A 22,463-nucleotide genomic window follows, 5' to 3' on the forward strand; every position below is an offset into this window, starting at 1 on the left:
GCAGAACACATAAAGGTCCTTAGTTCAGTTAGATCGATAAGTCTGTTCAGTTAGATTTCCCCACCGTTGTTGAATGGGATTTATTCGTGTCACAGGGCTGTGATCTTTGAGATAGCCATTTTTCTTTCCTATCGTTATTTTGGGACCACCACCACCAACCTCGCTCTCAAACAACGGCTTCAGACCCACCGTCCTTCCACCACCACCACAACCACACACACCTCTCAATAAACTACGTCATCCTGATCACCTTAACCACAACCCTCATAACCACACCACCGCGTTTCCACCTCAGCACACGGCTGCTAGAGGCCTGGGCTTCGTCGAGGGAAAGCAGGCGGCCCCCTTCCCCCCCCCTCCCTCCCCCGGACGAATGGCATCTCCACGGTGAATTCCGCCCGGCGTGTAGAAGAAGACAACCACAGCGGCGAGGGAGCGACCCTGATTTTGCAGGAAAACGCTTCGTTCGGGAAGGTTCCCGCATGTTCTGGAAGGAGGGCGGGGGGAGAGCAGAGGGCGGAGCGTGGGGAAATATAAGGGCACACGGAGTGTTTGTTCTCTCTCTCGGGTGTTGCTGGATCTCTCTCGGGCGTTCGTTCTCTCTCTCGGTGGTTGCTGGAGTTGTCGCGGCCGCTGGATGCCGCGGAAGGACCTGGGCTGCTTCTGCCGGAGCTGGGTGAAGATCGGGGCTCGTGTCCGAGTGGGGAGCTGGGAGAAGCCAGTCGGCCGAGGTCCGGGCGGCGCGAAAGGGACGCGAGCGGGAAGCGCAGCTCTGCTGTGTCGCGCGAACATGCGCGTTCGTGTGGGGAGAGCTGGCGAGAGCTCGCCTGCCACGCGGAAACCCCGAGCGCAACCGCGGCTACGCTAGCTGCCGTGGGGATGGAATGTCGTGACTCACCCCGTCAAGGCACCGCGAGGGTGCAGGTAACCTGCAACGGTCTCGTGGGGCCCTTTCGGTCACCAAGGCCCCACGTTATAAAGGCCCAGGGGCGCAGTCTGACCCCATTGCCTTTGATGGGGTCTTTTCCTTTGAATGAATGATGTGGCGCCAAGTCCCGACAAGTAGAACTGTGTAAGTGACTGTACGTAATTGCTCATAGATGGTCGTAGCGCTTTTTGCTCTTGCTTTTATTGATTCCATACCTGCATGACTGCATAATTGTTTGTATACATGTGTAGAAATAAATGTGCTTGTGTGAATGTTTCCCCGTTCGTCGTGTCGTTTTCTCCTTATTGAACTGCCATCTTGCATTGCGGAATGTTAGTTGGGTTTTAAATACCCGATAAATAGAATTGGATCCGGCGAGGTCGGGCGATAATACCCGCTCGGTTATCTCAGAACGGAAGGGACCACTTGAGCGGTTCGTGTCCAAGCAGGCCTCCGCCGAGGTACGGTCCCTCGGTAGGTTACTCGCGCGAGTACTTAGGTATATCGATATTCGGCGATTGACCCCATTTCGCGCGGGTAGAATACGGACTGGACCGTGGTGGGATTAAGAACCCACCCGTGACTGGTTTCCGGTATTGTTCCGGAAAGTCACGACTGAATTGCTCGTTCGGTGGGCGAACCGGCCGCTATTAGTTGACGCAGTCACTCGCACGCTGGGCGGGCGTAAATTCGTAAAAGTATGTTCTTCCATTACAGTCGGCAGGCCAAGCCCAGGAAATATGCCTAAAAAAAAAAAAACTTTTGATAGCATTTTTTGTTCGAAGCTGGCAACCATGCTAGAAAGTATCACTATGGTCCAGGCATTCAGAATCACCCGGTTGCCAAAATGGCATTTGACCTTTAAGGTCAAAAATTGTGTTTTCCCTCTTTTATCTTGTACTTTCAAATAATGTTCGGTCTGGCATGAAATATTGAGGAATTAATGAAATACAAGGGTTTTTAAATTCCATATTAATAGGTAAACGTGAAGAAATCCTTGAATATAAATGTTGAATTCTCTTTAATGCATTGGTTTTTCAGGGAGTTGGGACACCCCCTCCTGGCTGATACTTTTATCGACTTGACTTTTAGATAACGTACTAGAATCATTATGGAGCACCTTCCCAGGGACTTGAAAGTGCAACTGACCGAATTAGCATAATTTTAGTCATATATAAGGTCAAAAGGTCAAGGGGAAAAAAAATAACATACTGTCCGTTCAGAATCCTAAGGAAATGGGGTTTTCCTTCTCAAATAAAAACTACAAATTTGATCGCCATGAAACTTTGCCTGTGTTAGTTTGAAGTCCGTCTATATCGAGGAAGAGATGAGATAACACACTCTAACAAAATTTGAAGATTTTGTAATACAACTATCCATTAAAAAGGTCCACTTGCGCCGTATAGCCATTTTCTCACATCACTAATAGGCGCCGCTGGTGTCGCAAAGCCTCGATCACACGTTTCCGGTGTGTTGCCATGACAGGCTTTCCTCCCCTGCACGAAAAAGGCCACGTGGCGAGATTTGACTTTTTTAATGGATAGTTTGTATTCCAAACTCTTCAAATTTCGTTAGAGGCGAGTGTGTTATCTCTCAGTAATGTGTCCACGTCTCCCTTGCACATCAGTCTAATTCTTAAGTAGGCACATGTCGCTAGATATACCCTCCCGCTACGCTTTCTCACATATACAGTATCTCACAAAAGTGAGTACACCCTTTACAAAAAAATGTACATATTTTGTTGTAACTATTTACTTAGATGTATTATAAACACAACACTCAAAGAAATGATAGAGTAGACATTCTGTCATACATGTACAGGCCCAAAACATTTATTCTGTGGAAACAGTGGCATACTGGGCATATCTGTGAAAAGGGGGGGAGGGGGCAACAAAAGTGAGTACACCCTCTGTACTTTCTCACATTGAAGAGTTATTGTTTTCAGTATTTTGTATGTCTACCATTGTTTTTGAGCACAGCAGCTATTTTACTCGGTATGGAGTTGACCAGTGTTCCACATGTCTTTTCTGGGATCCTGTTCCACTCCTCTGCAATGACTTCTCGAAGTTGCGTGATGTTGGACACCTTTCGCCCCTCAACCTTACATTTCAGGATGCCCCACAGGTGTTCTATTGGGTTTAGATCAAGTGACATGCTTGGCTACTCCAACACATTGATCTTCGACTTCTTCAGAAAGGCAGTTGTCTGCTTGGAACGATGCTTCCGATAGTTTTCGTGCTGAAATGCAGCTCCTCTACCAAGATTTTGCAGGGAGGGTAACATCTTCTCCTTCAGGATGTCACAGTACATCATAGAATCCATGTTTCCCTCGATCAACTTGAGCTATCCAGTACTGGCAGCACTCATGCATCCCCAAACCATGACACTACCACCACCATGCTTGACAGTAGGGATAACGCACTTGTCTTGGTACTGTTCCCCAGGTCGCCGCCAGACACGCTGCACTCCATCAGATCCAAACAAATTGATCTTGGTTTCATCAGACCAGAGGACATGTTGCCAGTCGTCCAGGGGCTTGGATTGATGCGCTTCAAACGGTTTGCGAGCTTTCTTGTGGCTCTGCTTCAGGATTGGCTTACGCCTTGGACGACGCCCATGAAACCCGATACGATGGAGTGTGCGACATATGGTTTGGGCACCAACAGACTGGTCAGAAGCTGTAGAAATCTCTTCAGCAATTTTGGCAGCACTTTGTCGTCTGTCTTGGAGGACTAGATTCTGAACTTGGCGAACAGTACGTGCAGTCATCTTTGCTCGTCTGCCCTGGCGAGCACAACTCATTGTTGTACGCTTCTTGGAGAACCTCTGGATGACCTTGGCCATGGTGTTGGGGCTTACTTTCAAAGAAGCACTGATCTTCTTGTATCATTGGCCATCTTTATGTAGGGCAACGATTCGATCTTTGACATGTTTCGAGAGCTCTTTACCATGAGGAGCCAGGCTGCTTTCTCAATGGTTATTGGAACAGTATTTCCCATGCAATTATTTCTTCAGCAAGCAGATAGACAATTACTGCATTGAGTACACTTCTTCACTTTTAACATACCAGGGAGGTTGCAGCTCAATGGATATTGTGTGTATCGTTTCATGCATATTTGTACCTTTAACACTCTGACTTAAATATGCAAAAAATGATGAAAATGGGAGCTGTTTTACCATGCTTAATTTACTTCTTGTGCAGACAATAGCAGGGGTGTACTCACTTTTGTTGCTTCCTCTTTCATAAATATTCGTAATATGCCACATTGTTTTTATGAAATGGCAGTTTTGTGCCTGCTTACACATTGCAGAATGTCTACTCTGTCATCAACTCTAAGGTTTTGCTTCTAGCAGAGCTGCTTAAAAAGTTACACTGAATTATTTACATATTTGTGAGGGGTGTACTCACTTTTGTGAGATACTGTATATATACACCAACCCCCCCCCCACCCTCAGACAGTGCAGCACCCTCCCACACACGTGTATGTGTGTATATATATATATATATATATATATATATATATATATATATATATATATATATATATATATATATATATATATATATATATATATATATATATATATATATATCATCATCATCAGTGAAGCGACAGGTGATATTCGCTAATAAATAATACATGAAAGAACGAGGCAAGACCATTGAAAAACAAGACCCCCCCCCTCCCCAGAAATCCACATTGATGGCACCTTTACCACAAAACTACAAATCACGAACAAATCCTTGGAGGTAATGATACAAATAAGGAGCAGCAGAACTGTCAGGTTCATCCTCATATTACAACAAGGAAATTACATGAAGGAGGAGGCTAATTGGCACCTTGCACTACATCAATACAGATGAAATATTGTTGCGAATCTGGAAGCCTTGTGCACACAAACATACAGGTCCTATAGAACAGTTACATCGGTAAGTATGTGTTTTAAGTTAGGGTCCCCATCCTGTGTCTAATGGGTCATTAAATGTTCATGTGCTGCGAAGTTACTTTGATAGTCAGGATTTTTTTATTTTTAAAACTACAACAAATACGGTTCCTACATCTCCAACTACAACAATGATAACCCTCTGCTCCCAGCTTGCCCTGCGCACTCGCTGGAATGCAGGCGTGTTCGGAATTCATTCGGGGATGGAATTCCATTCCCAAATATGGTCATGAACCGATTCGCTTGGCTGCGCGCCAAGTAAGGGAATGCATCGGGTCCCACTCAATGATAAGCGGACTGAATTCCATTCCCAAATATGGTCATGAATCGGTTCGCTTGGACCGCGCCCGAGAGCGAGCCACGCCTGAGTGAACCGCGCCCGAGAGCGGGTCACGGGGAGCGAGAGAGCGAAAGAGCGAGGGAATCTGCCAGAGCGTGAGGATCTGCTGGAGCTCGGAGGGGAAGATGCATCTCTCGAGGCTGGGCGAAAGGCATCTCGTCGCTGGCGTGCTCTGGTTCCCGGGTCATCTCGTCTGGTGGCTGGCGTGGTCTGCGTCTGGCTGCCCTGGTTCCTCCTTGGCCGAATGGTGCTCCGGGAAGATGCGGACGTCGAGCCGCACGGTGCGGCCAGGTAGCCTGCTATTTTCTCGTCCCTCAGCTCGTCTTCCCTCCGAGCCAAAGGGATAATAAAGACCACTTTGGGTCCGTTTCTTTTGGGTGTGCATCTGTGTGTGGGCCCGTCTGTAAGTAGGAATTGTACAAGTGCCCTTTTCTGTACATACTTGCATCTTATTAGTCGTGATAACTCTGCTTCTTGCGTGCTTCCCCCTTTTCCCCATTATAAATAAACACATTTGTTAAATGTGTCAGTTCGTTGCTGTGTTTCCTTCATTGGCTTAGCGTGACGTGTGTTGGTGAATTATAAAGGCTGTTGCCGCGGTAAATGTACGATTGGACCGACGGAACTTCGGCAACCGTCCGCTCGGGTTGTGCACGGGTCATGCACGCTAACGGCTCGACTCATATGAGGGCCTTCGAGGGTGTGAATACTCGGTAACTCGCCATGTGGATTTCTAGGTATTTTGAAGATTGGCAAATAACCCTGTACCACATGGTGTAATTATCGACGATTCACGGTCCGGTAAGGGACCCGTACTTGTCGGAGTTTTCCGAAAGGTACGATCTTGATTCCGGGTGTTCGGTGGAATCGACTCTGCAGCTCCATCTAGCAGTCGTGCTCGTCGCCGATACCCGGCCCGCAACAATATATCCATCAAAACGACTTAATTTCATTGGGGGAATGGGGTGAGGAATGAGGATGAGAAAAGTGTGGCAGGCTTCGGGATATCACCAGGACATTTGAAAAATATATATCGGGGGAGGGGGGGGCTGTGTGGGCAAAGGCACTTTTAGGGTGAAGAATATACGACATCAACCTCACACTATCCCTCAACAAAACACAGCGAAAATGTACACAATCACCCATCCATACTCATGCTACAAACCAATCCTGCCAATACGCATCTTTCAAAATGATGCCATTGGCCATAAAATGCTTGGTGCGCATGCACAGAAACCCCAGGAGACTTGAGTGTTTGGGGCGAAAGAAAGTAAATCATGTGGCCAGGATAAGGAAGGTTCCCCAAAATGGCTCACAAAGCTCTAAAATAAGTCAAAAACACTTGGAAAAGGACATAAGAGAAAGGGCTGTGCCTCTGCACAACGAAAGACTTGGAGAACTTTCTCAGCTTACCGAACGCACATCTGCTCGAACTGCAAACTTTCGACTGTTTTGGTCAGTGCAAGGCCCGCGAGGATGGGTGTGTGCTACACAACCCCCCCACCCGACGGATCGCCTCCAGTGAATCAGACTGGGCACTTCTGAACACTGATTGGAAGGACTGATGATGATTAACTGAACACTGATGATAATTAAAGCACAAATTTTGAAATTTGTGCTTTAATTATTGTACCAATCTATTTCCAATACTTGCAGGTACTGATCTAATTAATGTTTAAATTTATCTCCTGTTTCGGCTCACATTACCTTTCCAGGGAGACCGTTCCATGTATTAATCACTCTCTCAGTAATAGACCCCAAACTACCTTACGACCGTTTTTAATCTCCTCTTCTTTACTCTCAGGCTATGGCCCCTGGTTCTATCACCGTCTACTCTGCTGAACAATTCATCTGCACTTATTTTATCCATACAGCCTGGTGTTGGCGCAGTGGTTAGGGCAGTGGCTTGGGATCCAAAAGGTCCTGAGTTCAAGCCCCGTTGGGCCACTGAATTAATACACCAGGGGGTTGACTCAGCCTGTCATTCTTCCGAGGTCGGTGAAATGAGTACCAGTGTACTGTGCTGGTGTATACCCCGGTTAAAATAGGTGTACCATATCCCTGTGTCGTAAGAGGCGACCAGGGTTACGTCAGGAAGGGCATCCGGTGTAAAACATGTGCCAAATCACTATGCGGATCATACGGATGATCCGCTGTGGTGACCCCTAAAGGGAGCAGCCGAAAGAAGAAGAAGACTTATTTTATCCATACCTTTCATCATCTTAAACATCGCTACCATATCTCCTCGTAACCGCCTTCTTTCTTGTGAATAAAGCCCCGTCTCCTTCAGCCGCTCCTCATAGCCGAGTCCAGCTTGGCCTGGAATCAATCTCGTAGCCCTGCGCTGAACCCTCTCCATGGCATCTATGTCCTTACTTGGTTGTGGTGACCAAAACTGCACACAATATTCTAGATGTGTCCCTCACTAAATTCCTATACAATGTTAACCAGACCTCTTTTGATTTATAAATGATCCCCCTCCAAATACAACCTAAAACCCTATTTGTTTTACCTCGAGCTGCCTGGCACTGTGCTGCCGGCTTACCTCCCGTATCTATTACCACACCCAGATCCTTCTGTGTGACACACTCCAAAACCACCCCTTGAATCATCTGTGTGCTGTTCATCAAAGTCCATCATTTGTCTTTAATAATAATTGATACCTCCCTACTGGATTTATTATTAATCCATTCATTGGGACCATACTCTGTGCAGAGCATTGGTGCTGCCTGGTGGTGGTGGTGGTGGTATGGTAGATTACCTGCCGGGGTAGCTATCATTTCTTGAAGCACGACTGTCGCTGATGCAGTGCCCCTCTCCCAGTACACACACTGGAACTGGTACTCATTTTGCAGACCTCGGAAGGATGACAGACAGGCTGAGTCAACCTCCTGGTGTATTAATTCAGCGGCCGACGGGGCTTGAACTCAGGACCCTAGGATCCCAAGCCCCCACCATCACAACTGAGCCAACACCAGGCTTGTGGTGCTGCCTAAGCAGTCTCCTTGGCTATCGGGCACAATCCTAGATGGGTCGCCACTCCGACACAGAATACCAGCAAGCAGACTCATTTTGCCGACCTCGGAAGGATGACAGGCAGAGTCAACCCCACCTGGCATTAATTCAACAGCTGAGGGGGGTTTGAACTCAGGACCCCAGGATCCAAAGCCCACCACCCAAACCATCTTCATATAAATTGTGGATTGCTTGTTTCTGATGATAATAATAATAATAATAATAATAATAATAATAATAATAATAATGTTAGTGTCACACCCTCACTTCAGCTGGATGTGCAGCGTCTCGCAGCACAACGAGCGGTGTAAGTGCCGTCTATGCTTCAGGACAAGCTGGTTTCGCGCTCATTTTGCGTGCACTCGGCCTGCGATTAAAACGCACGTCATTTAAAATAAATAAACAAAACGTTAAAAAAGGTGAGTCGAGTGTACACGGTCAAACCAGGCAAAATGAAATAGTTTACAACGACAAGATGAGTAAACGGAAGAGAAAACCGGATGTCCGCCGCTCATCAACGAGACAGTCAGAGAAATAATTATTTAAATCTGTTAAGACGTACGTGATGTGTGCAGATTCAAACTGAAAAAGCCGTTAAGAAGAGGAGGAGGCCAAGGGTCAGGACGGTATTTATCGGGTGAGGTAATATCGGCACCAAACCTTGCAAATTCCTCGTACTCACCGCGCCTCGAACCGTCGAGCTCGCTTTCCTCTTTTCCAAGGACAAATCGCCATATGACGAACAACAACAACACCAATGCAGCGAGTACGGCGGCGATCTGAGGTACCGTGGCCTGCAGGGATGCGGTGGCTTCAGCCACGTTTGCCATGAGCATCTCGCGAATGACATACCGCCAGCAAAGGCACGTGACCAATGCCGACCAATACCGATGATCCGGCTTATCCTTGCACCACAAGACGAGTTTATTCGCAGCTGTTCATTATTGTTGATTACAAAAATTTAACGTGACGCTGAAGAAATCAAAGAAAGAATTATTCAGTATAAAAAAAATTTCCACCTAATATGTTTTAAAATTACTTGATGATACTCTGCAGCGGGTTTTTTTTAAATCTTCGTTGGGCGGTGTATGGTCGAATGCTTGATATCGTCGAGTTTAATTTTTTTTTTTATACCTTTCAACGACACTTCAATGCACCGTCAACAAGGAAGCCGCGTCTCGTGTCTTTGGCGCAAATTTGTACCTACAACCCTTCTTGATCCACGAAGTCTGACCATTCGTAATTTACATGAAACATTTGGATAGATTGTGGGGTTAAGAGTCTGATTTCAACATTTACTGATGACGCAAAGCTTGGAGAGAGAGAGAGAGAGAGAGGGAGGGAAAGGGAGGGAGAGGGAGGGAGAGGGAGGGAGAGGGAGGGAGAGGGAGAGGGAGGGAGAGGGAGAGGGAGGGAGAGGGAGAGGGAGGGAGAGGGAGGGAGAGAGAGAGGGAGGGAGAGGGAGGGAGAGAGGGAGGGGAGAGGGGGAGGGAGAGGGAGGGGGAGGGAGAGGGAGGGAGAGAGGGGGAGGGAGAGGGAGGGGGAGAGGGGAGGGAGAGGGAGGGGGAGAGGGGGAGGGAGAGGGAGGGGGAGAGGGGAGGGAGAGGGAGGGGGAGAGGGAGGGAGGGGGAGAGGGAGGGGGAGAGGGAGGGAGAGGGAGGGGGAGGGAGAGGGAGGGGAGAGGGAGGAGAGAGAGAGGGAGGGAGAGGGAGGGAGAGGGAGGGAGAGGGAGGGAGGGAGAGGGAGGGAGAGGGAGGGAGAGGGAGGGAGAGAGGGAGGGAGGGAGGGAGGGAGAGGGAGGGAGAGAGGGAGGGAGAGAGGGAGGGAGAGAGGGAGGGAGAGAGGGAGGGAGAGAGGGAGGGAGAGGGAGGGAGGGAGAGAGGGAGGGAGAGGGAGGGAGGGAGAGGGAGGGAGAGAGAGGGAGGGAGGGAGAGGGAGGAGAGGGAGAGGGAGAGGAGAGGGAGGGAGGGAGAGGGAGGGAGAGAGAGGGAGGGAGGGAGAGGGAGGCAGAGGGAGAGGGAGAGGGAGAGAGAGAGAGGAAGAGGAAGAGGAAGAGGAAGAGGAAGAGGAAGAGGGAGAGGGAGAGGAGAGAGAGAGAGAGAGAGAGAGAGAGAGAGAGAGAGAGAGAGAGAGAGAGAGAGAGAGAGAGAGAGAGAGAGAGAGAGAGAGAGAGAGAGAGAGAGAGAGAGAGAGAGAGAGAGAGAGAGAGAGAGAGAGAGAGAGAGAGAGAGAGAGAGAGAGAGAGAGATATATATATATATATATATATATATATATATATATATATATATATATATATATATATATATATATATATATATATATAGACATAGACATAGAGATAGAGATAGAGATAGAGATAGAGATAGAGATATATATATATATATATATATATATATATATATATATATATATATATAAATATATATGATCAGATTCAGAGAAAGTCGAGATACTTTAATAGATTGGCAAATGCAGTTTAACATGACGAAATTTAAGGTGCTGGGGATGGTTAGGAACTAGTGCGTGCCCATACGTGCAAAAAAAAACTTTCAACCCGCGTGCCAGAAACAACAACCACACAGGCCATTCCTTCGCTCTCGCGTGCCCATACGTGTGTGGTTGTACGTGCAAAAAAAAAAAAACCTTCAAACAACTACACAGGCTGTTCCTTCGCTCTCGCATGGCCGTACGTGCAAAAAAAAAACTTTCAACCCCCGTGCCAGAAACAACAACCACACAGGCCGTTCCTTCGCTCTCGCATGTCCGTACGTGCAAAAAAAAACTTTCAACCTGCGTGCCAGAAACAACAATCACACTTCGCTCTCGCGTGGCCGTACGTGCGTGGCCGTACGTACAAAAAAAAAACTTTCAACCCACGTGCCAGAAACAACAACCACACAGGCCGTTCCTTCACTCTCGTAAATGACGACTGGATTGGGGCATTGTGTTTATCTATAAATGCGCATAAGAAATTGAGAAATTATTAGAATACACGAAATCATCACTATCCGGAAGTCCGTACGTTGTAACCCATAATGGGGAACGTGGCTGAGGATCTCTTCCCCAACGGCCACGCCTACGCAGCAACGTGTCCTGTCATTGGGAACTAAATGGCACCCTTTCCCCATCGGCCATGCCTATGCAGCAACGTATCCTGTCATTGGTTTGGTAAATAAATGGCCATAACTTGGGAACCACTTGTCTGATTAATATCAAACCTTGAAAAGGCACATACTCAGGTCCCCAGCAATATACCTGGCAAGTCCGCAGCCTGATGGAGTACTGCTCTCCCCTCTGGGCTGATGCTCCTGCCTCCTACCTTTCTCAGCTTCACGCTGTAGAAACCAAGGCATTTTGGATCATTGGCATCTCCCGCAATGAGGATGAGTCTTTGGGCCTCTCACTCAATCACCGCAGGTTGGTCGGTGGTCTTTCTGTCTTCTACCGACTCCTCTCCAGCCTCGCCCCCTGCTCTCTCTGCAATTTGTCCCCACCACATTTCCGCAGGGTGCTCAAGGTCCGCCAACAACCTCCTTCTGGTAAAACTACCAAAATTACGAATCACTGCTCACCTTCACTCTTTCATTCCTCTTTTTTCCCGCTTTTGGAATAAACTCCCTCACTCTATTCATTCCCATTCTTCCCTCCAGGCCTTCAAAACAGCTGTTCACCACCACCTCTAATCATCCTCCATCCAAATCCTCGATCTTTTCTACCCCCGATAATCCACCCAAGCCCACCTCCTTCAAATTCCCTGCTTTCCTTCCTGAAAGTCCCTGTAATGTCCATCTTCTATTCCCCATGTTCCTCGTCCCATCCCTCTCCCTTCCATAGATCTCCAAATGTCTCTGTTCCCCACTATTTTGTCCTTCCCACTCCCTCCCCTCCTGTCTCATGCCCCCCTTGATGTGCGTTGTGTGTTAGCTCTCATACGAGCCTCGACAAGGTATACAAAAAAAAAAAATTTTTCAATTACATCGGACCAGTTACAATTACATCAGTTGTCGAGAAACAGCGGTCACACACACACACACACACACACACACACACACACACACACACACACACACACACACACACACACACACACACACACACACACACACACACACACATTGCTGGAATTATAGATGGATAATTAATTTAAAATAGGGATTACATGATGCAAGGAGGAATTGTGAAGCGTGTCACACAGGAGAATGATCTCGGCATTGTTGGTGATACAGGGCAATGGGTGTTAAGTCGACAGCATAGTGTCCAGGTAGCTATCATGAAGATAACAGGGTTTGGGGTTGTATTCGCAGGGGATTTATTTTAAAACAAGAACAAAAAACAACATTAAAAAAAATGTAAACAAAAAACAGCCGATGAAATCTCAAAAACAACAACCAAACAAGGTAGGAATGACATGCCACATTACAATGCCACAATCCTCTTATGGATTACCATGACGACATCTTTTGACATTTTACTTTTGTTGTGTGATTGTGATGGAACAACGTATATGTATGTTTATAACTCTCTGATATGTATATAACTGGAGCCAGGGCCGGATTTAGACATGTGGTGGCCCCTGGGCAGCCTTCAGTAGTGGAGGCCCACCCTACCTTAGAATACTAAAAAGGTGACAAGACATATTTACAGTCATCCATAAAGTATATTTTTCAAGAACAAAGAATCTGAACTTCTATATAAAATAGAGAATGAGATAAGATGAATATCTTATATCTATAATAGATGAATATCTTACATCTGTTCCACCAACTACCAACTACCATTCAGGCACTCACAAATACATTTTTCCTTACAATTTTTGTTTTCATGAAATATGTGGAGGCCCCCTGGTTGTGGAGGCCCCTGGGCAACTGCCAAGCTGGCCCATGCCTAAATCCGTCATGGTCATACACTGAAGCTGTCCACAAAATTTCATCCGAATCCGTCCAAAACTTTCTGAGATATCCTGTACACAAGCAAACAGACAGAAAGGGGTGAAAACATAACCCCCTTCTCCTTTGGTGGAGGAGATAACCAGCTGTTTCACTGAAACCAGTGCAGCTAACCTGCCTTTAGGGTGTTCCAAGATGGCTGATCGTTTGTGTTACTTGCGCTTATCCTTAAAATAAAATTTTAAAAGCTTCATGTTACATATATTTTGCTATTTTGGTATGGATTAAATCCATCTATGTTATTAAATTGTTTTAATGGCTTTTCCAGTTGATTTGGAACTGTCACTCTTGGAATGGTTCTTTCCACTGTCCATCCCCACCTCCCACAATCCTGGCCTGGTTTAGTTGAGTCCACATTTTTGTTCAATTTATTTTCGTAATAAAACCAATTAATGTTTTATCTATTTTTAAATTTTAGGTTGTGTGCACTAGTCCAGAGACAAAGTAACTTCCTCACGTTGCAATCACCATCACTGCTTCAGCGGTTATTGGGGTCGGTTAGGCTACAGTTTTACATTGTTTTTAGAGGGGAACAAAAAGAAGTACAAATTGGCGTTTTAGTGATCTCTCGATGTGGTACTTTAGCGATGTATTCTGGCATCTTTTTAAGTCTTGGTAGTTCAGAAAACGCTCGAGAATACAAGGTATGGCTATTAAATGCTTATAACTTCACTCTATAATAGTTTATGAGCGCATCATTGTGTACACATTTGAATAGGCAGCCATTTTTAACCTCCGCCATCTTCGAAGATGGATGGAGGTTACTGTTTTCACCCCTTTCTGTTTGTTTGTTTGTTTGTTTGTTTGTTTGTGTGTTTGTTTGTGAACAGTATTACGGAAAAACTCCTCGACGGATTTCGACGAAACTTGGTGGTGGGGGGGGGGGGGTTAGGTATGGTCCAAGGATCATGCCATTAAATTTTGGACTTGGTCCCCCCCCAAAAAAAATTGTTAGAGAAAAATTTTTTTTTTTTTGCATTTCTACATGTTTTAAGTGATTTCCAACCCCCCCCCAAAAAAATTGTTACCCCCCCCCAAAAAAGATTTTTTTTTTTTACATTTCTACATGTTTTAAGTGATTTCCAACCCCCCAAAAATTTTTATAGAAAAAAATTTGTTTTTGCATTTCTACATAATTTAAGTGATTTCCAACCTCCCCCCCACCCAAAAAAATTGTTAGAGAAAAGAACATTTTTTGCAACTTTTTTCAACAAAATTTCGATTTCTTTTTTGCATTTCTACATGTTTTAAGTGATTTCCAACCCCCCCCCCCAAAAAAAAATGTTGGAGAAAAGAACTATAACTGTCAGCACCGTTGACATCATATTTAATGAATAAGATATAAGGTTCACTTGAGTGACCCAGCAGTATTCGCGGTGGAGGTTTTGCACTCTCCCGAGTGCTCCCCCTCAAGTTGTCCCTGTATCATCCCTCTTTTTGGAGTATTACCACACTCCATGATGTGAACTGCAGTGTCTGTTCGTGCGTTCGTACATTTGGCTGTCTCCCGTTTCCAGCAGCTGCTTCCCACTCTGCATTTGAAAAGCTGCATACGTAGGCAAAGCTCAACATTCAACCAGAAGAAGAACATGATACCAAACGAAATACATTTTAAACGTATTAATTTTACGTACAGGATGGAATCATTTTAAACATTTTAAACGTACAGGATGGAATCGCAGTTTGTTTTACAGTGAGTTATGATCCAATCCGGGCTGAAAGGATGGCTTCGAGTACGCATGCTCGCCTCTGAGCTGTCTATCCTGGGTTGGCATCTTGGCCCAGCTATAAAACTGTCATTCTGGTGTTTCACAGACTGGGTGAAACAGACTGTTTCACAGACAGACTATCCATCCGATAGACGTTAAACTGGGTGTCCCATCTACCGTCACAAGGTTGTGGACGTCAAAGATCCCCATAGTGTCCTTCATGAAGAGTACATGAGCTATTGCTGGCACCGTGGCCAAATTCCTGCCTGAACTATTACAGGGAAGGACAATGTCACATTTCGACTTCAAAAATGCCAATATCAGCAAAAGATGTATTTTGGCCAACATGCTGGAACGCAACTATGCAACCGCAACCCAGGTCAGTCTGTCCGTGTCCAGGACAGCAACACTGGACAATCCAAAAAATCCATTGGGACCATACTCTGTACAGAGTGTTGGTGCTGCCAAAACAGTCTCCTGGGCTATTGGGCACAATCCTGGACAGGTCACCACTCTGATATAGGATACTTGAATGGCTCAATCATCCCATCAAGCTGGTACTCGTTTTGCTGACCTCAGAAGGATGACAGGCTGAATCAACCCCACCTGGTATTAATCCAACAGCTGAGTGGGATTTGAACTTAGGACCCAATGATCCCAAGCCCACCAACCTAACCATTAAGCCAATGGCAGGCTTACACTGGACAATGGTTGACAGCAACTGTGACAGATATGTTTTTACTTTTACTTTTGATTGTGCTGCTCGTCGAGAAAACAACTTCCTGGTTAAATTTGCGAATGACATGACCTGAATTGGCCTGATTACGAATGATGATGAAATGGCGTATAGAGATGAGGTTCAGAACCTGACAGAGTGGTGTTCAGCAAATAATGTTGAACTGAATGTTAGTAAAACTAAATAAGTTATCATGGATTTTAGGAAGTCTTGTGCTACACATGCCTCTATCAGCATTGGTGATCTATGTGTTGAATGTGAATTATTTCAAATTCCTGGGCATCCACATTTCATCTGATATGTCCTGAACTCTGAAGACTGGAAGATCCCCATCCGTCCACTTTCAACCCAAATCCCATTTTAATCCCCATTAATCCCAAAAAAGGCCCAGCAGCGCCTGTACTTCTTGAGACAGTTAAAAAACATTTGGGGTGCATAGTGACATTTTAGTGAACTTTTATCGCAGTGTTATTGAAAGTATTTTAACGGGATCGAATATTGTTTGGTTCGGCAACATCACTGCGCACACCCTCAAGTTGTTGGATAGAATTGTTTGTGTTGCGTAGAGGATCATTGGTATTGACCTTCCTGCACTTGAAGTTATGTACACGTCTAGATATTTTTCCAAAGCCTCAAATATTGTCAAAGATTCTAATCAACCTGTGTTTTACATGTTTGAACCACTACGTTCTGGCAGTCGGTATCACAGTATTAAAACATCCACCAACCGTTTCAACAATAGTTTTTATCCCATGTGGTTTGACTTTTAAACCAGGAATCTTGATTTTTACATGTCAAATTAAATATTTTTTCTATTTTTTTTGAGAGCACTTGTATTCAAAGAATTCCAGTGTCGCTACTGTGATATTCATGTGTGCTATATATGGCAATAAAATTATCTGTATCTATATATGCCCACAACCCCGCTCGTACAATCTAACTACCGAGTTGGGAACCACGCCGGAACAATACTCATGTGAAGCCATCGCCCAACAGCAACCATCAAGGTGCCCAAACAACACTTCCAATGGTTTCGCCAAAATGTGTATGAATCATTGCTCCAAATATGTCACCCTATCACGACCTCCCACCACCAGACATCATGGCTGACTCGCCAAACAATAACATTCTTACTGGTCAACATACACGCTCTGACCGTTTGGTCAAGCCTCCTCACCGCTACAGCATGAAGTATGCAAGGAGGGGCATTGGTAGATCGCTGTCCTTTTCTTGTAATTATTATTAATGCTTCTTTTTAGAAGAAGGGGATGTCAACCACTGACTAGTTCATGGATCTTTGGTATTACCAATAAGTATTTACGACAGTAACTCATATGTGATTAATTTATGTAATTCTGTGCAATAGTTAAGTTTATTGTACACATTGCTTATTATACTTCCTCTTCCCGGTGCACTGTTCAACACACCTCCTCTGGCAACCAACTGTCTCTGCTCGTGGTCATTTGCCTGTGCTCTTTCTGTGGTTATTATTTCAACTCACTCGTTCCTGATATATTACACATGTCAGCATTGTTAGTAACAGTCGCCTGTACTAAAAGTCTTTGAACAACTCCTCCCCTCTCCTTCAATATACTGGCACCCAGTTCGGGCCTGGCCCAGACCACTGCACGGGTCTCCAGGCTGTGAAGGCACTCCAGCACCCGAAGGATCGGCACTTGGTGATCAACTGCCCTTGCCAATTTCTAACGGGTCTGGAGACATTGAAGCTGCCTCAAGACATGCCCTGCAATTGTTCCTGGTGAAATGTGTCAGTACTTCACGGGATCTGCACCCATCATTAGGATGTAGTTCATGGCCTGGCAGGTCGTCATTCGATCTCTACGATTGTCTGGCATCCCTGGGAAGCAAGGAACAGAACCACCGAAGGGAGTGTGGGTCGGACGTATGATTAAATAGGAGTGGGGGAATCCATCGGCAGAGTCAGACTCCACCATGGCCCTCCACCCCCTGCCAGCTGTCACCAGCCAGGGCCAGGACAAGCAAGCCAAATTGGTATCTCATCGGGTGCAGTGGGTAAGTGAAGCTCAAGCCCGTCTGGTTTGGCGGTCAGCTAAAGAGCTAGCTGAAGAGTTAAAGGGCTAGCCCATATTTACTAGATTTCTGTGTATGTGCAACTGACTTGAGTGGCCATGTGATATGGAAGATGGCATACAATTGTGTTATTTGGTCATGAATATTAATGATGTGGGTCATGTAGTTATGTTGTGTTAGATAGTTGGTCACATGACATGTATAATGTTTTTGATTGAGAATGCAAATTTCACACAGAAGGGATTCAATGTTCATATATTTTGGGGGAGACATACTGAATTAAACAAACAGCATAACATTTAATAATATTTATTGATGTATAAAATAAATTATATAACTGTAGAAAATAGAAAATTCAGTTGAAAATGCTTCTGATCAAGTTTTTTAAACTGTACTTAAAGATGCACCTGCTTTGCATTTTGGGCACGAATGGCCATCATTTGTTGGTGTCTATCAGATGCATTCCGCTCTACAGATATCTTCTGTGCCTGGGGTTGTGTTGAAACGGGCAACCATTATCGTGGAGTTTCACTGGCAACGATTCTTCACCTGATAGTGGCACCTTTGTGTGGCTCGTGTGTAAAGAGCCCTTCTTTGCCTTTGTGGTACTTTGCACGTCTTGTGTTGCCTTACGCGAGTTGGTGCAGCTCGTCTGAAGAGTCCGGAGTCGATTTCTCCTTGGATTCTTGATCAACATTCCTGCCTTTGGCCCTGCCGGGATCCAGAGTGCTATTCAGCAAAGTACCTCGGCAACTTATCATTCCCTTGTGGCATTTTTCTTTTTACTCCTTTCAGACGTATTCCCTTCACTTATACGTTCACGACCTCGACCGCTGGCCAATGCTGATGCAGTGCCCTGTGTTACTCAATTTGCTAACCTCGGAAGGATGATTGGCTGAGTCAACCCACCTGGTGTTAATTCAACAGAAAGAGAGGGGCTCAAACGCAAGACCCTAAGATCTTAAGTTAGCCACCCTAACCGTTAGGCTAATGCCAGGCTCCAGCAATGAATGTTCAGGTGGAATAAAAAAAATTCTTCCCTAAATATCACTTTCATTTGCATCGTTTTTTTTTGTTACAATATGGACAGGATCACCCCCAAAACGTATATTTTGACATCAAGTTTTCAAAATTTTCTGGGGGAGCATTCCCGAGGACTTCCCTCGGAATATCTCATTTTTTCCTTTTTTCAAAAACTCTACATTTTCACCCATCATTATGTTTAATGATTAGGACATATTAGAGATCCTTTTGGCACCAAATTTGTTTGGAAAAACTTTGGTGGATTTTTCTCAATTCGGAGATTTAAAAAAAAAAAAACTCAGGGTGTTGTTATATCAGTTACAGGATTGAACTAGAGGGAGAGCACTCGGGAGTGTGCAAAACCTCCGCCGCCAATACTGCTGGGTCACTCAAGTGAACCTTATATCTTATTCATTAAATATGATGTCAACAGTGCTGAGAGTTATAGTTCTTTTCTCCAACATTTTTTGGGAGGGGGGGGGGGTTGGAAATCACTTAAAACATGTAAAAATGCAAAAAAAAATCGAAATTTTGTTGAAAAAAAAGTTACAAAAATGTTTTTTTCTCTAACAATTTTTTTGGGGGGGTTGGAAATCACTTAAAACATGTAGAAATGCAAAAAAAATTTCCCCTTTTTTGGGGGGGGGTAACAATTTTTTTTGTGGGGGGGTTTGAAATCACTTAAAACATGTAAAAATGCAAAAAAAAAAATCTTTTTTCTCAAACAATTTTTTTTGGGGGGTGGAAATCACTTAAAATATGTAGAAATGCAAAAAAAAATTCTCTCACAATTTTTTTTGGGGGGGTTACAATTTTTTTTGGGAGAGGGGGTTGGAAATCACAAAACATGTAGAAATGCAAAAAAAAAAATTCTCTAAAAAATTTTTTTGGGGGGGGGTAACAATTTTTTTGGGGGCTTGGAAATCACTTAAAACATGTAGAAATGCAAAAAAAAAAATTTCTCTCTTACAATTTTTTTTTGGGGGGGTTGGACTAAGTCCAAAATTTAATGGCATGATCCTGGACCATACCTAACCCCCCCACCAAGTTTCGTCGAAATCCATCGAGGAGTTTTTCCGTAATACTGTTCACAAACAAACAAACAAACAAACAGAAAGGGGTGAAAACATTAACCTCCATCCATCTTCGAAGATGGCGGAGGTTAATGAACTAGAGAGGGAGCACTTGGTAGAGTGCAAAACCTCTGCCGCCAATACTGCAAGGTCACTCAAGTGAACCTGATGTCCTATTCATTCAATTTGACATCAATAGTGCTCACAGAGTTATAGTTTGCAACTTTCCCTTTTACTTTTAACTTTTATATACTCAATTCATTCGTCATAACTAGATTACTTGAGACAGAAATTGATTTTACGTGGGTATATCCACCTGAAGTTCCAAAATCAGCCGCAATTATAATTTTGGCATGTTTTTTTTGTTGGAAATCACTTATAACATGTAGAAATGCAAAAAAAAATATCGAAATTTTGTTGAAAAAAAATTTGCAAAAGTGTTTTTCTCCAACAATTTTTTTTTGGGGGGGGGGGTTGGAAATCACTTAAAACATGTGGAAATGCAAAAAAAAAAGAAATCGAAATTTTGTTGAAAAAAAGTTGCAAAATTTTTTTTTCTCTAACAATTTTTTTTTTGGCGGGGGGGGGGGGGGTTGGAAATCACTTAAAACATGTAGAAATGCAAAAAAAAAAAAATTCAAATATTTTTTCAAATTGGCCGCCATAGCGGCTATATTGGATTTTGGACCAAGTCCAAAATCTAAGGCATGATCCTTGGACCAGACCTAATCCCCCCACCAAGTTTCGTCGAAATCCGTCGAGGAGTTTTTCCGTAATACTGTTCACAAACAAACAAACAAACAAACAGAAAGGGGTGAAAACAGTAACCTCCATCCATCTTCGATGGCGGAGGTTAACAATTTTCACTCAGCGCATTCAAATAGGCATTCTCTGCATTTGAAGTGCAGCTTGTGTGTATACATTGGAAAGAACCATCTTTGACTCTTAATTAATGAGAAATTTCCTGAACTGCCGTAACATCATCAACTTGATGATGTTACGTGAGTTACGTTAGCTGATGATGTAACTTCAGTGTGATTTTCTACATTTTACAAACCTCTTTCCAGATGGGAAAACCTGCCAGAGAAAGAATGAGAAGATACAGGGTGGAGATGTCTGATGAAAATCGCAATGAAGTTCGGCGGAAGAATACAGAACAAGCAAATGGTAGCTGAGCAAAATAAAATGGGATTATATATCGGAAAAGGAAACGGCATCATGCTAAGGCAAAAATGAGAATGCAAAAAAATGAGAGCCCCCCCCCCCCCCAAAAAGCAAACACCCTGAGTCTTCTCAACTGGCCAATGAAAATGCTTGAAGATTGGAGATGGTGGATTGGTCATTCTTTGTCACTGCACATGGCAAAGGTCCAGTTGACAGAGTGGGTGGAACAGTAAAACTGGCAGTCTGAAGGTGAATCCTCCAAGGCCAAGCTGTTGCTGGCAATGCTGAAGAGTTTGCACAGGTCGCTGAAGAGGCGTGTTCAAATATAAATGTCGTTTATGTGTCTGCAAATGAAGTGGCAAAAGTGCAAAGAGAACTCGATCAATTGTGGACTGAGCATAAACCAGGGGCGCTCACACAGTTGAGGGCCAATCATTTCTTATTCCTTGGTGGTGCCACAGGCTTGCTGCAAGTCACCCTTTTAAGTACATTCCTTGAATCAGTGTCGTCCGGTCAGCCTCAACAGGTTATAATCATCTGATCGTTATGATGCCATGACAAGCCAATGACCGCGATGGATTTTGGGAGATGAAATTCTTTCATCAAGCCACAGTGGATGGTATAGCATCCTTCAAATGGCCAGCAACAGATGACATAGGCACCTGTATGAAAAAGCAATATTCTATGGTCTAGTGGATCTACAAGGAACAGCATCATTCCAAATTCCCTGCTTGGATGAAATAAACAGGGCTTTTGTAGAGCTCTAATCTGTGATGATATTAGCTACCACCATCACATGAATTGACTGTAAAGGGGTAGTGGGTGGTGTAATGTCTGTCAACTCTCAAAGACGATTTGATTTGTTGAAATGTTTTGCTTATCTTGAGCTCTTGGAAATCAGCTCTAAAAACAATCTTTTCTGATAGTTAAATGGAATGCTGTTTTCATGCAATTTTCTAATTATTTTTTTTTATGATTAATTAGACTATTAGAGTAATGTTGGTTACCACCAGATATTGTTTTCTAGTTGAATGAAATGCTTACTTTAATGCAACCTTTGGATTCTTTTCATGATTTGAGTTAAAATGCTTGCTGCCACCAATCTTATGGTCCAAAGCATACGTTTTCAACTGTGAATCGACACCTTGCACAAGTTTGCTGAAAATAATTCAGAATTTTTTTTTTTCTCGTATGCTGGGTGGGTTATGGCATAATAAAGAAATTATTAGGGATGGCATTGTTCAGGTGCTGTTTCATTGTTATTATCTGTCAGAGTTTATTCAGTTTGAAGTTCATTAAAAAGTACTTCTTGGTCAAAGTTCATTCAAATGTTATTATAGATTTGCAAGAGTTGCATCAGTTGTGGTTTTATGTAACATCAGTTGCATGTTTTTTGTCCCATAATACTCCACTGGGGTTATTAATCGATTCCAGTTCATAAGTAGGTATTAATACTCCACTGGGGTTAATAGATTCCAGTTCATAAGGAGGTATTAATACTCCACTGGGGTTATTAATACATTAAAGAT

The 22,463-nt window shown here is 44.1% G+C and overlaps 1 protein-coding gene and 1 long non-coding RNA gene across 4 annotated transcripts in view; one reads left to right on the forward strand and one right to left on the reverse strand.

The window, feature by feature from the left end:
- Nucleotides 1-9,150, reverse strand: part of TBL2 (transducin beta like 2) — an 87,982-nt gene extending 78,832 nt beyond the window's left edge. The window contains exon 1 of one of the 2 annotated variants that reach the window (XM_085878896.1): nt 8,911-9,150. In XM_085878896.1, the coding sequence (XP_085735022.1) occupies nt 8,911-9,064 (154 nt within the window). In that variant the 5' untranslated portion in view covers nt 9,065-9,150. The remainder of the gene's footprint in view (nt 1-8,910) is intronic. The other variant, XM_085878897.1, reaches the window with a different exon arrangement.
- LOC147028481 (uncharacterized) lies at nt 8,653-22,252 on the forward strand. 2 transcript variants are annotated; one of them, XR_015057583.1, is made up of 2 exons: nt 8,653-8,865; nt 20,838-22,252. It is a non-coding gene; the product is annotated as an uncharacterized LOC147028481 (long non-coding RNA). The 2 variants fall into 2 exon arrangements; XR_015057582.1 differs by lacking the exon at nt 8,653-8,865 and adding an exon at nt 14,562-17,656.
- Nucleotides 22,253-22,463: the final 211 nt, after the last annotated feature.

Source organism: Eptatretus burgeri, chromosome 4 (genome assembly GCF_056783735.1).
Source record: "Eptatretus burgeri isolate ZD-2024b chromosome 4, Ebu_testis_v1, whole genome shotgun sequence".
Taxonomy (NCBI): Eukaryota; Metazoa; Chordata; class Myxini; order Myxiniformes; family Myxinidae; genus Eptatretus; species Eptatretus burgeri.